Raw genomic sequence first — 14,353 nt, forward strand, 5'->3', positions numbered from 1 at the left:
ATTTTTGATATCATCTATCATCAGTTGTCAAATGATCACTGTTAAATCTGCACTAGCTGCTACTGGGACATTTTTTTTTCATCAAGTAACCAATGTTCATTAAAATATTACTTAGTCACAGTGGCCAATATTATCCGTAGGTGGTGTAGTGACAAAAGATTATTGGTTTTGAATCTGTCGCTTTGTTAACTGCACTAGTTGTAACTGAAATATCATTTTTCGATCAGACAACTACAATATATTCACTGAAAATTGTTAAAATGCAAATAATTTGGCATTGTGAATATCAATCAGTGGTCGATATTATCCATACTTTTGTAGTTCAGAAACAGGTTAACATTAACTATGTCGTTGAGGGCGCTGATTTTGGGGTGCCACCCCAAACATAAATTTATAGTTAATACAGCTACAAAAAATACGTGTACCCACAAATGATGCAATGCCGGTTAAGTGGAGTGTACGATACTACGAGTAAGTTATTGTAACTAACAAAACATTTTCAAAAACTCATTCCAGCTTTAAGCATGACACACAGTGTTAAGGCTCATCCATGTCTTACTCACTATTGTGTTACTTGTACCCCTCTACATATAATGTATTGAGCCTTAGTGGTCTGAGATTGAGCACTGTTCACTCTATCATATACATTGTATCTATACTGAGTTTTATGTCATGTGCGTAAAGGGGCGATTCAAGGTTACTGGCCTATCTGCACATCAGCTTGCCATCAGTGACAGACTGACAAGAACCCGTTGTCAAAATGAACTGACCTAGCCCTTAAAAGAAGGTACTTGGGTGTGGTCCACCGGACAACATGGCGAAGAAAGAGGCTTATGATGTGAGCGGGGCTACAGCGGACCCCGCAAAGGGAAAGGGTGGTGTGTTCGTAAAGTATCCGATACTTTTCATTGTCATTATCTTGCTACTGATGTTATTAATAATAGTCAGCATACTGGTGTATTTTCTTCATCCGGGCTGGCAATGCTCCACCACCGATGGCCTGCCAACTGTACAACCACAGGCACGGAAACCATTCGAAGGTAGATTACCAGACACCCTCAAACCAACCAATTACAACATTAAGATCCAGCCATACCTGGACGAAGAAGACGGCGCTAAACGGTTCTTATTTGACGGTGAAGTTGATATTTCTTTGAACTGTGAGAAATCGACCAATGTCATTACATTACATGCACTGAAACTGAACATTGATGAAGACACGGTGAGAGTCAATGAAATCGACACCAATGAAGACATAGGTGTGAAGGATATCTCTACGGATGAGGAATACGATTTCTTTATCGTGAAAACTAAGAAGAAATTACAGAGTGGTAAACAGTACAAGATTTCTATGGAGTACGTTGGAATGTTGAATAATTCAGACGTTAGGGCACTCTACCTGAGTTCGTATCAAGTTGGAAATGAAACAAGGTATACACTTAAAGTTATTACAAGTATATTCGTTTACTAATGTTCGGCGTTTGTATTTTGACAGGATGTTAATCTTGTAATGCATGCAGTACAATTCATTTTAATAGTATAGCAAGATTGTATTTCACCATTTTACTGTTCACAAAACACACCATCTTATATTACGTTACTGTTGCAACATTGGTATATCACACACAAGAAAAAACTCACCGACGACAATGCAGTCATTTTTATCAAAGCAACATGTCTACATTTGCATTCCGAGTGTTGACAGAAATGGTGTTCTCAAAGTCTGGGAGACAGGGTCCTAGAGACCCGCTATTCTTTACATCATGACCAGCTTATTGTACCCATAAGAGTCTATCATTGTACCAGCTGTCGTGATCTCAGTTGTTCTTATGAACGGGGCTACACAAAAGCGTTGCATATTGAAGTAAACATACCAGCTTATGGGCAATTAGATCAAACAAGAATTTGTGGTCATTGCCCTTCATAAGCGTCCTTCACAAAATAATGAATCGAAGCTTTGATGGGATGAATGAAGTCATGTCTCGGTAAAATGCTGAACGGATTGAAATAAAGTTCGTACAAAGTTCACTATGATCACTATTGCATTGCAATTACCCTATAACGGTAAGTTCTTAATAAAGACAAGCTTTAGACCAATCCGTCAAGCTTATGTGACATGCAATCACATTTTATTTATTTTATTATTTATTGCTAACACCGAAAAAAAACATCACGTGCATTATGCAAGCAATGTATAGTACACACAATAGCATATTGAGCAGCTACATGTTTGTCGTCTAATGCATGGATCCTAGCTGGAAATAGCTTATGTGAGTCAAGCGGATTTTATTGAGAGAGAGAGAGAGAGAGAGAGAGAGAGAGAGAGAGAGAGAGAGAGAGAGAGAGAGAGAGAGAGAGAGAGAGAGAGAGAGAGAGAGAGAGAGTGTGTGTGTGTGTGTGTGTGTGTGTGTGTGTGTGTGTGCGTGTGCATATACAAATAGAATGGGCCTTGACCACGAAGGTCACCAGGTCATCGTCACGATGAAGAGGTGTGGGCCTTCACCTATCATGGGGAGGGGGTGACTGACTGACATTTTCGTTACTTGCGCAGTTTTTTTTCGTGGGGTTACAGAGAAAAACTACGCATGTTGTTGTCAGATATGTTCAGTCTGACACACTTCCATTCCCAGCTTTCTATATTTACGTTATTTTCATATTTTTATTACTTTTACATTCCTACTTGTATGTTTCATTTATATTCAAAGTCCGATACATGTAATTACCCTTTTTATTCAGACTTTGAAGTTTGATTTTGGCATTTAAAGTCTTAAGCAGTAATACAAGCAGACAACGTTTGTTCTAACTTTCCTCGAATAAACTATTCTAGTATAAAATATTAATGTCAATGCATGTATTCTATGACATTGCTATTGCCTTCTGGGTTTGTTAGAACAGTTGATTGCTTGAACAATGTATAGATTCATCGATATTTTTGGTACATATAAAAACGTCATCAGGTTAGAGTTCAATTGAAAGGGATATACATATGCTTCAGTAAGTAGAATACTACTAGTGACTTTTAAATACGCAGCGTAGATCTCTCCCAAAATGTATAAACTCAGCTTGTGCCCCTTGCATTAATGTTTGGTAATGAAAGCTGACAATATCATGAATTTCTACGTTAAGATTGAAGGTCACGTTGAATAAGTATATTTACTGTACTAGGCCAGTATGTTTTTCACGTTTAGAATTTTCATCAAATAATGCACCAATAATATATAACCTTTATAGTTAGCCTACGTATAGCATTTTTTGAAATGCGGGGTGGGTATGGAGATGAGTCAAAATGATGGTCGAACAACACATTCGAACAACACACCGCAATGTGAATATGAGCAACCCCTTGTAGTAATAGGGTGGTGTCTTCAACTTGAAGTAACTGGGTTAAACATGGCGAGAGAAGAAATTTACGTTGAAGATGAAGGCTTGTCTGACTCTGAAAAGCAAAGAAATGGAATGTTCGTCAAGTATTCAACACTTTTTATCGCCGTTTTCTTGATCTTGGTGTTGTTCGTCGTCGTTATAATAATGGTGTACTTTCTTCATCCGGGCTGGGGTTCGTCAACACTGTCTCCGAGTCCGACACAGCCTGTTGGTCCTTACGATGGCCTTCCAACTGTACAACCACATACACGGAAACCATTCGAAGGTAGATTACCAGACACTCTCAAACCAACCAACTACAGAATTAAGATCCAGCCATACCTGGACGAAGAAGACGGCGATAAACGGTTCTTATTTGACGGGGAAGTTGATATTTCTATGAACTGTGAGAAATCGACCAATGTCATTACATTACATGCACTGAAACTGAACATTGATGAAGACACGGTGAGAGTCAATGAAATCGACACCAATGAAGACATAGGTGTGAAGGATATCTCCACGGATGAGGAATACGATTTCTTTATCGTAAAAACTGAAAAGAAATTGCAAAGTGGCAAGAAGTATAATATTTCTATGAACTTCGTTGGATTGTTAAATAATTCTGACGCTAGAGCACTCTACCTGAGTTCCTATCAAGCTGGAAACGAGACAAGGTACAAGTAACAACACGGATTGTGATGCAGCATGTGGCATTTCATCATTTATATCACAAAAATTGCGTTTAATGATATGTCAAATATTCCACTTACAAGAAAAAAGAAGACACGACAAAGTGACCACTGGCAGATTTATCACTGTAAGATTTATATTACATGTATGAGTGATTTTTTTCAGAAACACCGTTCTCAAAATCTAGTACCGGTCCGAGAGGTGTGCTATTCTTTGAAGCTATCAGCTGTCACAAGTATAATAGTGTGAGCTGTCGTAAGGTGGTCCTTGTTAATGTTTCCACAAAGGGTTACTGCAATGAACATACAGTACGGGTAATTAGATTTGGCAAGACGTTTTGGTCATTTCCATCTAACATGGAGGTGTAAAGGGAGCAACTTAGTCATATCCATCTATGGGGCTGGGGGCTACATATGTAAAGTATGTGTATACAGTCAGTATAAATATGGTAATAGATGCTGTAGTCCGGTCTGTCGAACTAGTACTTATAAGTACATGTATGCGTCAACTCCACTCACTTCGATAGCAAACAAGTGCATACTGTATGATTCCACTAACAGCACAGTCAATGCCATCTCGAGCTATTATTTGTTTCTGTTGAGGTCAAACATAGACATTGAGTGAACAAGGTTAAATTAGGTCAGTCTAAGATTTAGTTACCATGTCACCCCCACGTTGTACATCACACTGGAGAAAATGTTGTCCTATAGTTCATACATGTATTTCAATGAACGCTTGCCTTTTTAGTTTTCCTGTATCACCATCAATTGCACACGTGATTAGCTTTGCGAATAATACAGCCTTATACATGTATACTGCTGACTGTAGACGTTTGTCACACCCATCAATTTCCATATGACTATTATCCATTTCTTATTTCTAGGTATGTTGTGGTCAGTAAACTAGAACCAACTTATAGCCGTCGGGTATTTCCGTCATTCGATGAACCAGCAATGAAAGCTACCTTCGATATCATCATCAAACATCGAACCATCAGATCAGCTTTGTCAAATATGCCGGTAATCAGGAACGAGACTGACGGTGACTGGAACACTGCGTACTTTGACACTACTCCGATTATGTCCACTTATTTGGTGGCTGTAGTAGTGTCAGACTTTGTCTACAAAGAAAAGACAACGAAATCAGGAGTTAAGGTTGATATCTTTATTGTTTATTATTTTCTGTTTTGAGGATCTTTTTTGAAATTATCTGCAATGTTTGCTGTATGCTTCAAATGTCTTTGGTATTTGTACCTGTGACCTTTTGGTCTGCAGTTTGCTTTAACATTTCCTCCTCGATAGGTTGTGTAATTATTGTTATCATAATTCATTGTAGTCTTGATTGGTGGAGTTCATACAAAGAACTTCCAATAATTTGCTACCAAAGCTAGTGAATTTCACGATACTGTTCAGCTTTTCTGTTTGATACAACCACGCAGAAACCAATAAAAAGCCAATAGTAATATCGCATTTTTTTGCTATATTTAGTCTAAATAAAATAAACTATTTCAATGTATTGCAATGTTTTTTTTTAGTATCAAACACCTGATGAAGAGCGCCTAAAATGTCCTTAGCGGTGTTTACTTGATGTCTGTATGGTGGTATGTGTAGTTCATTTCACTTAGACAAAATGTAGCAAGGAACTGTACTCATTCAATCTTGCTATCTTAAAATGTAGCATGTCCAGTTTCTTTTTGGTTTCTGCATGGTTGCATCAAACAGAAAAGCTGCACGGTATTGAAAAATTCGCTGTATCTCTTTGTATGTGAATGGGAGTAATTGAATGAAATACTAGATTGGCATAAAAATGAAGTTAATATTTTAACAAATATTTTCACAAATTCTTTCAAGTTCCGAGTTTGGGCAATGCAGGAAATGATCCACACTACAGACTTCAGTCTTGAATTCGGTGTTGCAACGTTGGATTACTTTGAAGAAATGTGGAATATATCATACTCACTACCAAAACTTGGTAAGTAGAAACGTAAAGTTGAATATACCAATTCAATACATTTTTACTACAATATATGTAATTCAAAATGTTCACATATTTTGTTTTCCATTACTTCTAGTCAATTTTTTTTTAAAAATATCATAATTTTACATTTTAGATATGGTTGCCCTACCAGTGTTTACATCTGGTGCAATGGAAAACTGGGGTCTGGTCACCTACACAGACATTCGTATGTACTATGACAAAGAAGTTAACCCGCCTTCAAGAGCCCAACGTGTGGCAAGGATTATTGCTCATGAACTTACACATAACGTAAGACTCATAAATGAAGAGTTACAGTCCCTGGGACAGTAGGGGGGGGGGAGTCACTCATAAAATTCATGGCGATCGAATTCATACAGCAACAAGTTAAAATTGTCTTTAACCTTACCATATATTATGATCGCACAAAATCGCACAGAATTTTCATACTACAAAGCCATGCACATGTCCTCTATGTTTGGGCAAATCGTTGATTGAGCAAATCTCGGTGTCCATGGCTTGCACAAGTTTACACGTTGCATTTTCAAGCAATCCTAATTCAATTCGATGCTAGAAAGTTAAGTCCATTGAGTTTTAGTACATTTCTTCGATGCTTGAGGAAGTCTACTTGTTGTTCGACCAATCTGTCCATGGATTGAACAAATTACAATGTACACACAAATTATGTCCCCAAAATGTCTCTAGAAATGTTTGATCATGTCTGCCATTCATTCTGCAATCACAAGTTAACCCATAACTTCGGCAACTCTACCAATAGTCTACGTAAACTTAATCCTGATGTTGTGCTGCACTCAGTATCAGTGGAAGCGAAAATCATACATGTAAATCATAATAGATAAATAATTTTTTGTAACACTGTCATGCTAATATAATTCATAAATATATCTAATTTTAATCACACACACAAATTACTGCCGCCATATATCTTCACATGTGCTCATTTTTCGTCCTTGATTAACTTCATTCGTTATTTTCCCACTTAATGACAGTGGTTCGGCAATCTGGTGACCATGGCTTGGTGGGGTGATACATGGCTAAAAGAAGGCTTTGCAAGACACTTTGAAATGGTTGCTGTAGACCATATCAAACCTGATTATGAAATGGTCAGTTCCTTGTAATTGCATTTCTTGTACAACATGACATCGAACCGTAGTAATCAATTTTCAACAATATTGAAATATCTATCAAAGTCTAGTTTCTTAGAAGACATCTTGATAATCGGCAACCTATATTAATTCATCAACTGAATGGCTAAGATACAGATAGATGTATCTATGACGTCACCAGACTTATATTCTGATAGTATCGGATTTGATTGTACTGAATTTGGGACATCTTAATGTTATTTGAGTAATTTCATTGAACGTTACTTCGTTTTTCCCCCGGAAATTATTTGTACCTCAGTGGTGGTTGTCTGGCTTTGTGTATAGGCAATCTGTTTGGTCAGATCTATTGAACAACGATTCCAAATAATTTTGTAAAATTTTCTTCTAAGAACGAACAATTTTACCAGGATATCGTGACGTTTAAGTCGTTCAACAATGATGCCAGCAGTGCCACACACCCGACGGTACAACCTGACATCGGATGGTACGCCGAGATGCGAGGACAATTTAGTTCGACTAGTTACGAAAGGGTAAGTAATGAGCGTACACATTTCAATACCTCATCCAGGTCTCCACTTTCATATGACATTCTACGTCAGGATTACGTCAGATAGCGTTCATCTACCAACATGTTAATGTGTTAAACTTCGACATTGTGCTTTATGTACATGAATGTCAAAAAGTCTATCATAGTGTTAGTCTACTTTCTATAAGGCTATTAAATGTATTATTAGAAGTTCTCGAAGGAAACCAACTGAAACAACGCCACACTGTTCTTCAACAATTTCAGGATAAAAGTAAATCTGAATTATTGGTTATTTCAGGGTTCTCAAATTATAATGATGATGCGCAGTTTCCTGGAAGACACCGTCCTTTTTGAGGGATTCACAGATTATCTAAAGAAGCATCTATACGGCAATGTGTACAGTGATGATTTATGGGCTGCACTGACTGAGGTACGTATACGGAGAGAGAGAGAGAGAGAGAGAGAGAGAGAGAGAGAGAGAGAGAGAGAGAGAGAGAGAGAGAGAGAGAGAGAGAGAGAGAGAGAGAGAGAGAGAGCGAGAGAGAGAGAGAGAGAGAGTGTGTGTGTGTGTGTGTGTGTGTGTGTGTGTGAGTGAGAGAGAGGGAGAGAGAGGGGTGGGGGAGGGGAGAGAGAGAGGCAAACAAACAGACAAATAAACTAACAGACGGAAAAACAGTGTCACTGAAATTCTGAAAATTAGAAATATAAATATCTAAATTAATGAAACTAATAAATTTCCCGTCAAAGAAATACAGTGATTACTTTTATAAACAAAACTCCAGTGATTGGAAGAAAGAACAACTTAAATTACTATATTGAAAATAACAGTGTCTGTTATTCGAATTGTTCGTTGTCCAGACTGCCCTGGAATCTGATGTCAATATTGATATGAAAGAAGTGATGGATCCATGGCTGTTACAACTTGGTTTTCCAGTGGTGACTATCACACGTAAAGATGATACTACGGCAACCATTGAACAGAAGATGTTTGTGTTGGACTCTGAAGATGAAATCCCAGACGCTCCTGGAGATTTAGAGTAAGTACTGTCTGTTAAACATGTGATAAAGGATTGAGTTTTCTCTATGTAATATTTCCTGTCCTGAGTTAATCAGTGTCTTTGTTGGTTTGTTAGTGGTACTTGTTATACTTGTCAGGCCATGGCGGTTCTACTTTCCTATGGTGGTACTAATTCTCTATTACATTGTCATTTGCCTTCTTTTACAGTTACACCTGGAATATTCCATTGACCTACGTCATCTCAAGTGAAATGATACCTTACGATAACCCAACTTTGACATGGATGAATAGAACATCAACAGGTGGGTGTTAAGGCTCGAATTACCTCAGCTTTCAGTTCACACAACTTTAGCGAATAAGTATAACAAAGGCTCTCCTAATTTTGTCAAAACTACCCAAGATAATATGAGACTATGGAATAACTAAATAAAACCAATATTTTTTATCGACGTTTGGCGTTTTTGTAAACTAGCCTTCTATTTTCTCAGAAACCATCAATTTAAACGGTGCAACAGCTGATGATTGGGTACTTGGGAATATTTACCAACATGGTTACTACAGAGTCAACTATGACCTTGATAACTGGAATAAACTGATTTCACAACTTGGTGCAGATCATGAAAAAATACCAATACAGAACAGGGCTGCGTTGATCGATGACGTTTTCAATCTCGCGAGATCTGGTGACGTTGGCGTTGTGTTGGCATTTGAAGTCGCTGACTATCTCCGAAACGAAGACAACTATTCACCGTGGAAAGTCTACATGTCAGACATGAAATACATCAGCAAACTATTGGAAATGACGCCCTCGTATGGCTACCTTGAGGTACTGGTTTCAGAAACTGTTACATAGCTATAGGAAGAGGTTACTACTGTACATGTATGCTTACTGACCTCGATATGGTATTCCATAGCAACATCGAGCACGATTTCAACTTAATTCATTAATTAATCTGTTGATTATTTACAATTTTAATCCTTGGTGCCATGAATCTTCCAGGCTGGGAAATAAATAAGCTAGGTCATGAAGATTACTGAAACGTTGGGAAAAATTGAGTAATATAATTTCGCTCATAACTATACAATATTTCAAGGCACTGTCACACATATTGCTTTCATCTTCATTTCAGCTATACAGTCAAGAACTGATCAAACCACTGTATGAGAAGGACGAATGGAAATTTGAGGAGTCCGACTCAGACGATATTAACCATGTCAAATAGTAAGTAACCTCAAGATCATAACATTTCTGTAAACGATTGATTGTCTTTGTCAATTAAGACAGCCATGAAATTGGACGTTTTGAACACACGGACCTACACGGAGCTAAAACAGCATGATTAACAACAACAACAACAACAACAACAACAACAACAACAACAGCAGCAACAACAACATTTATGTGGTAATTCTGACGGTGACGAAAACCATTTTGCTTCAGTTAGGACAACAAATCAAGTGTATAGAAATCAGAACAGATGGAAAGGTTATAAATTATAATTGGATTAATATTCTTTGTTTTGAGTAAATAATCATACATTTTAATCGTAAAACATATCCCAATGGACCCTTTATCATTATTTTGCAGTCATGTGAAAGTACTTGCCATCAAACGTGCCTGTGAGGTGAACTACGAAAAATGCGTAAAGGAGGTGAAAGACATATTTTCTGAATGGACTCAAGATACAGAAAACAATCAGTAAGAAATCTCAATAAATGAATGAATGAATGAATGAATGAATGAATGAATGAATAAATGTACGTACGTACGTACGTACGTATGTATGTAACATGTATACGCATATGTATGTATGTATGTATGTATGTATGTATGTATGTATGTATGTAGGTAGGTAGGCAGGTAGGTAGGCAGACAGGCAGGCTGGCAAGCAGGCAGGCACGTAGGTGGGTAGGTATGTAGGTAGGTATATTATTCCTATCTGCTGTCTATCTTTGTCTATCAGTAATTGCAGAAAAACAATAAATGTAGAATAGTTGTAATTGTATCGCTTTAACATTTTCATTCTGCATTGCTTTGCAGAATCCGCTCAGACGTACGAGAAGTGGCAATGTGTGCAGCTATCAGACACGGTGGACAAGACGAATGGAGATTTGCCTACCAAGAAGTTGAAAGAACGAAAGACACTTCACTCAAAGATGACATAACAACTGGTTTAGCGTGTACACAGAATGTATGGCTATTACAGAAGTACTTAGATGATTCCTACCAACTGTATCTGAATCGATCTACCGAAGCAGCTACAGAATATGTTATCCCAAGTCCACTGACTATCGCAGGAGAAGCGTTGGATTTTTACAAAGTGATTGGAAAAGTACGAGACCAGTCTGCAGTGGGTCATATGATAGCAGAGGAATTCGTAATGAGTCATTTCGATGAGCTGTTATCAACGTAGGTTTACATGCATTAAAAATTTTTTGAACAAAAGTAAGTTCTTTCTTAACAAAATGAGTAATATTAATTTCACAGTGTCTTTGATGAATTAATGGTGGTAGATGAAAGATTAAAGTCTACATTGATGTACGTTTATTCTAAATTGCGTTCCATTGTATTGTTAAAGCGGCATAAGCTGAATTGATACATTTTTCGCCAAAGTGGAAATATTTACATAAAACCTTGATGAAACTCTTCTAGTATTATGTCAATGTCCTAGCTAGCTTGCCTTCTATGGCTTTGCAGTTGGCTTATGGTATTGTTAGAACTGATGATTTCATAGTGGGTATCTCCTCGATAATTTTTATACGTGTAATAAATTAAGTCATCGTATATTTTAATGAATTGTATGTATTAATACCAGGAGTGAGTTCAGTCAATTGCAAGTGATGGCTAAGTATAATACATGTAAATAGAATACTGTGGGTATCTTTTCAATATGTAGTCAAAATACGCCAAAAAATCCCGTATGGACTCAGGTTGTGTCCCTTTACTTCTCTCTATACTTACAACCAGTGCACATCGAATCTAACTTCAATCTCATAAGTAAAATTTTATCTTTCTGTTTCAGCGATGGAGGCAAAGCGTTCTCATTAGTCTGGGGACTAGCTGATAAAATGAATTCAGAAATGCAACTAATGAAGGTAAAGATACGTAATGTAGTGATGAAATAGACATCAGTTGTTGTGATTGTTTGAATATTTAGAAATTTATAGTGTTTATCTTAATGAAGGAATGAAATAGACATCTCAGTGCAATACTCGTAATGTGTATATGTGGTCATCAAAGGAGCGTCCATTTCAGCTGCTATATTTGGATACATGGTTGATACATTAAGATAGATTTATGATAGTACAATCAAGGCAGTTATACGTGAATTATTGCACTTTTATCGAGTTCATCCTCGTTTACTTATATTTGACCACATTTGGATCTTACGATTATTTCCAGTTTGAAGATTTTGCTCGTAAATACAACGATATGCCTGGAGATCAAGTGAAGGAGTTCTACAAAGCTCAACGGAAAGTTAAAGCTAATATCAGATGGATGGACAAGAATTATGACAAGCTAGAACAATGGCTGAAATCTAAAACGAGAGATTATTAGTAATGTCCACAGATTTTAGGGAATAGAATCTTGTTATAATAAGTAGCCTAGAAATCATGGGCATTTCAATTTTTAAAATATATTTTTTTTTTGTAATTTAGGGTATACATATATACCAATTTTGTACCATGATTCAAGAACAGAATTTGCGGTACTATCCAAGATCATAACTACATTGTCAAGTGTTTTTTTATATAAGATGTTGAAATTTTTGAATACTGTTTGCGCTTTTCTCTTAAGTCGTTTGTCTAGATTCAGATTACAACTTTCTGACTCCAAGTCTCATAACAAAAAAAACGTTCCTCTCTCCGAATTTAGACATTGGTCGGTCAGAACTCAAAGACTTTAAATTTACTGCTGTATTATTTCCTAGTATCCATCATGTTATAGAGTTTACAATTTTGCATCGACTTTTTGTATTGGCGACTATCTGACTATATTTCATCTCGTCAATAAGTAAATAAATGAATAAATCATACATAGTTTATGTTAGATGATCAAATACAGTAAACGATAACGAATTATATTAAAACTATGTTAAATTCAGACTCTTCCAATAATTCCAATACACTAGTACTTCAGTCATATGTATGACGTAGGCTATTAGAGCGCCACCAGCAGTTTGTGTAAGATCATATGTTATATCTCATACTTCGTGCCACGCCTAATATATCGTGATAGAATAATCAATATGATTCATGCAAATGACTTAACATCAATTAAAACACTTTCACTTAAATTCATTGGTATAGTCTTTGATTACTATGCCTCTCTGTGTTTTACCTAAGACCATTAACTTGTTTAGTGGTCTGAGGTTTTACGGTTTTTCATTAGAAGATTGTCAGCTATTCACACACACTCACTCGAGGGAAGCCAGATTATAAAGTTTCCATACAATTACAATTCGAAGTACAACAAGCCACTCTCACTTGTGAAGCTGACAGTCGCTATATGTAGCAGGTAAAAACCACGTCAGAAATAAGCACAATGTGCCAGGGATTGGTCACTTTTTTGAGATACATGTAAGTGGATATAAACAATGAGATGTGTACTTTTAATTGTACTTCTAATTATCTTCAATAAAGCGTTTATCTTACACCTCTACCTGGTTCAATTGTTATGTGTAACATTATATAGCTTTTGTTAATAGCTGCATCCAGACAAACATATAGTCTTTTAGTCCTGTGTCCGTTCAGAATGACAACTACACCGCCCTGCTTCCTGAGATCAGTTACATATCGAGACATATAATTATCAGTTCTGTGGGCACTGGAAAGGAAATCACTTGTAAAAAAAACTAAATAACTATAACCTCACCTGGCTGAAATTGGAGAAAGACTCCGGGTAACTATTTACTGTTGGGTACTTAATTAAGGTCAAATGGTAATTTATAAGTTGTTGTGTTCATACATGACAAGGTTTGTCTTGTGCATTCAACTAGATATTTACATATATGTAACCTTGATGTACATGTAGAATAGGAGCAAAGTTCTTTTCAATCTAGTACTGTCTGGGTCACCGTTCATCGATTGTTGAGGTGTGGGTCATCAACGTCATGGGGGAGGGGGTTATGACAAGCTTGCATACGAGTATTGTTGTTATATGTGCAGCGTTCGTTACTTAGAATAAGTATCAATAATGTTCGCATTGTGCGATACACATGACTTTGTACATACACTCTGTACATATACCTGGCGTATAGAAGAAGTTGAACTAGAGTTTTGGTTTTGATGAACAACGAGCAAATTACTATAGTTTCAACGAGGCTTAGATAATTTCCAATTTCATTAAACTTACTTTTTACTACTTATGTTAATTTCTACAAAATAATTGGAAGAGGGTTCAGGCTGAAGAAGGGACCAATTTCTAACCCACGGCAATGAGAAAGCGTTGCATATTGAAGTGAACATACCAGCTTATTTATGTGCAATTAGATCAGACAAGACGTTGTGGTCACTACAGTGAATCGAAGCTTTGATGGGATGAATGAATTCAAGTCTCGGTAAATGCTGAACGGGTTGAAAGTTCGTACAAAGTTTACTATGACCCCCTAGCCTTGCACACACCCACATATATGCACAAGCTTAGGTATT

At 36.8% G+C, this 14,353-nt stretch overlaps 1 protein-coding gene across 1 annotated transcript; it reads left to right on the forward strand.

The window, feature by feature from the left end:
* The first annotated feature begins 814 nt into the window (after nt 1–814).
* Nucleotides 815–12,260, forward strand: LOC144433413 (aminopeptidase N-like). Its single transcript, XM_078121724.1, has 16 exons — nt 815–1,454; nt 3,377–4,040; nt 4,940–5,210; nt 5,907–6,027; nt 6,167–6,321; nt 7,041–7,154; nt 7,547–7,687; nt 7,982–8,113; nt 8,542–8,720; nt 8,909–9,003; nt 9,190–9,527; nt 9,832–9,923; nt 10,290–10,400; nt 10,743–11,111; nt 11,725–11,797; nt 12,105–12,260. Exons 1-16 carry the CDS (start codon nt 815–817, stop codon nt 12,258–12,260), a joined length of 3,651 nt encoding a protein of 1,216 aa, XP_077977850.1.
* The last annotated feature ends 2,093 nt before the right edge of the window (nt 12,261–14,353 follow it).

Source organism: Glandiceps talaboti, chromosome 1 (genome assembly GCF_964340395.1).
Source record: "Glandiceps talaboti chromosome 1, keGlaTala1.1, whole genome shotgun sequence".
Lineage (NCBI taxonomy): Eukaryota > Metazoa > Hemichordata > Enteropneusta > Spengelidae > Glandiceps > Glandiceps talaboti.

Excerpts from the sequence above, each read along its gene's own strand:
- LOC144433413 (XM_078121724.1), top strand. The coding sequence starts at position 815 with ATGGCGAAGAAAGAGGCTTATGATGTGAGCGGGGCTACAGCGGACCCC. Across the intron at positions 4,041-4,939 it reads CAAGCTGGAAACGAGACAAG|GTATGTTGTGGTCAGTAAAC; the intron begins GTACAAGTAACA and ends TCTTATTTCTAG. Across the intron at positions 11,798-12,104 it reads CAGAAATGCAACTAATGAAG|TTTGAAGATTTTGCTCGTAA; the intron begins GTAAAGATACGT and ends GATTATTTCCAG.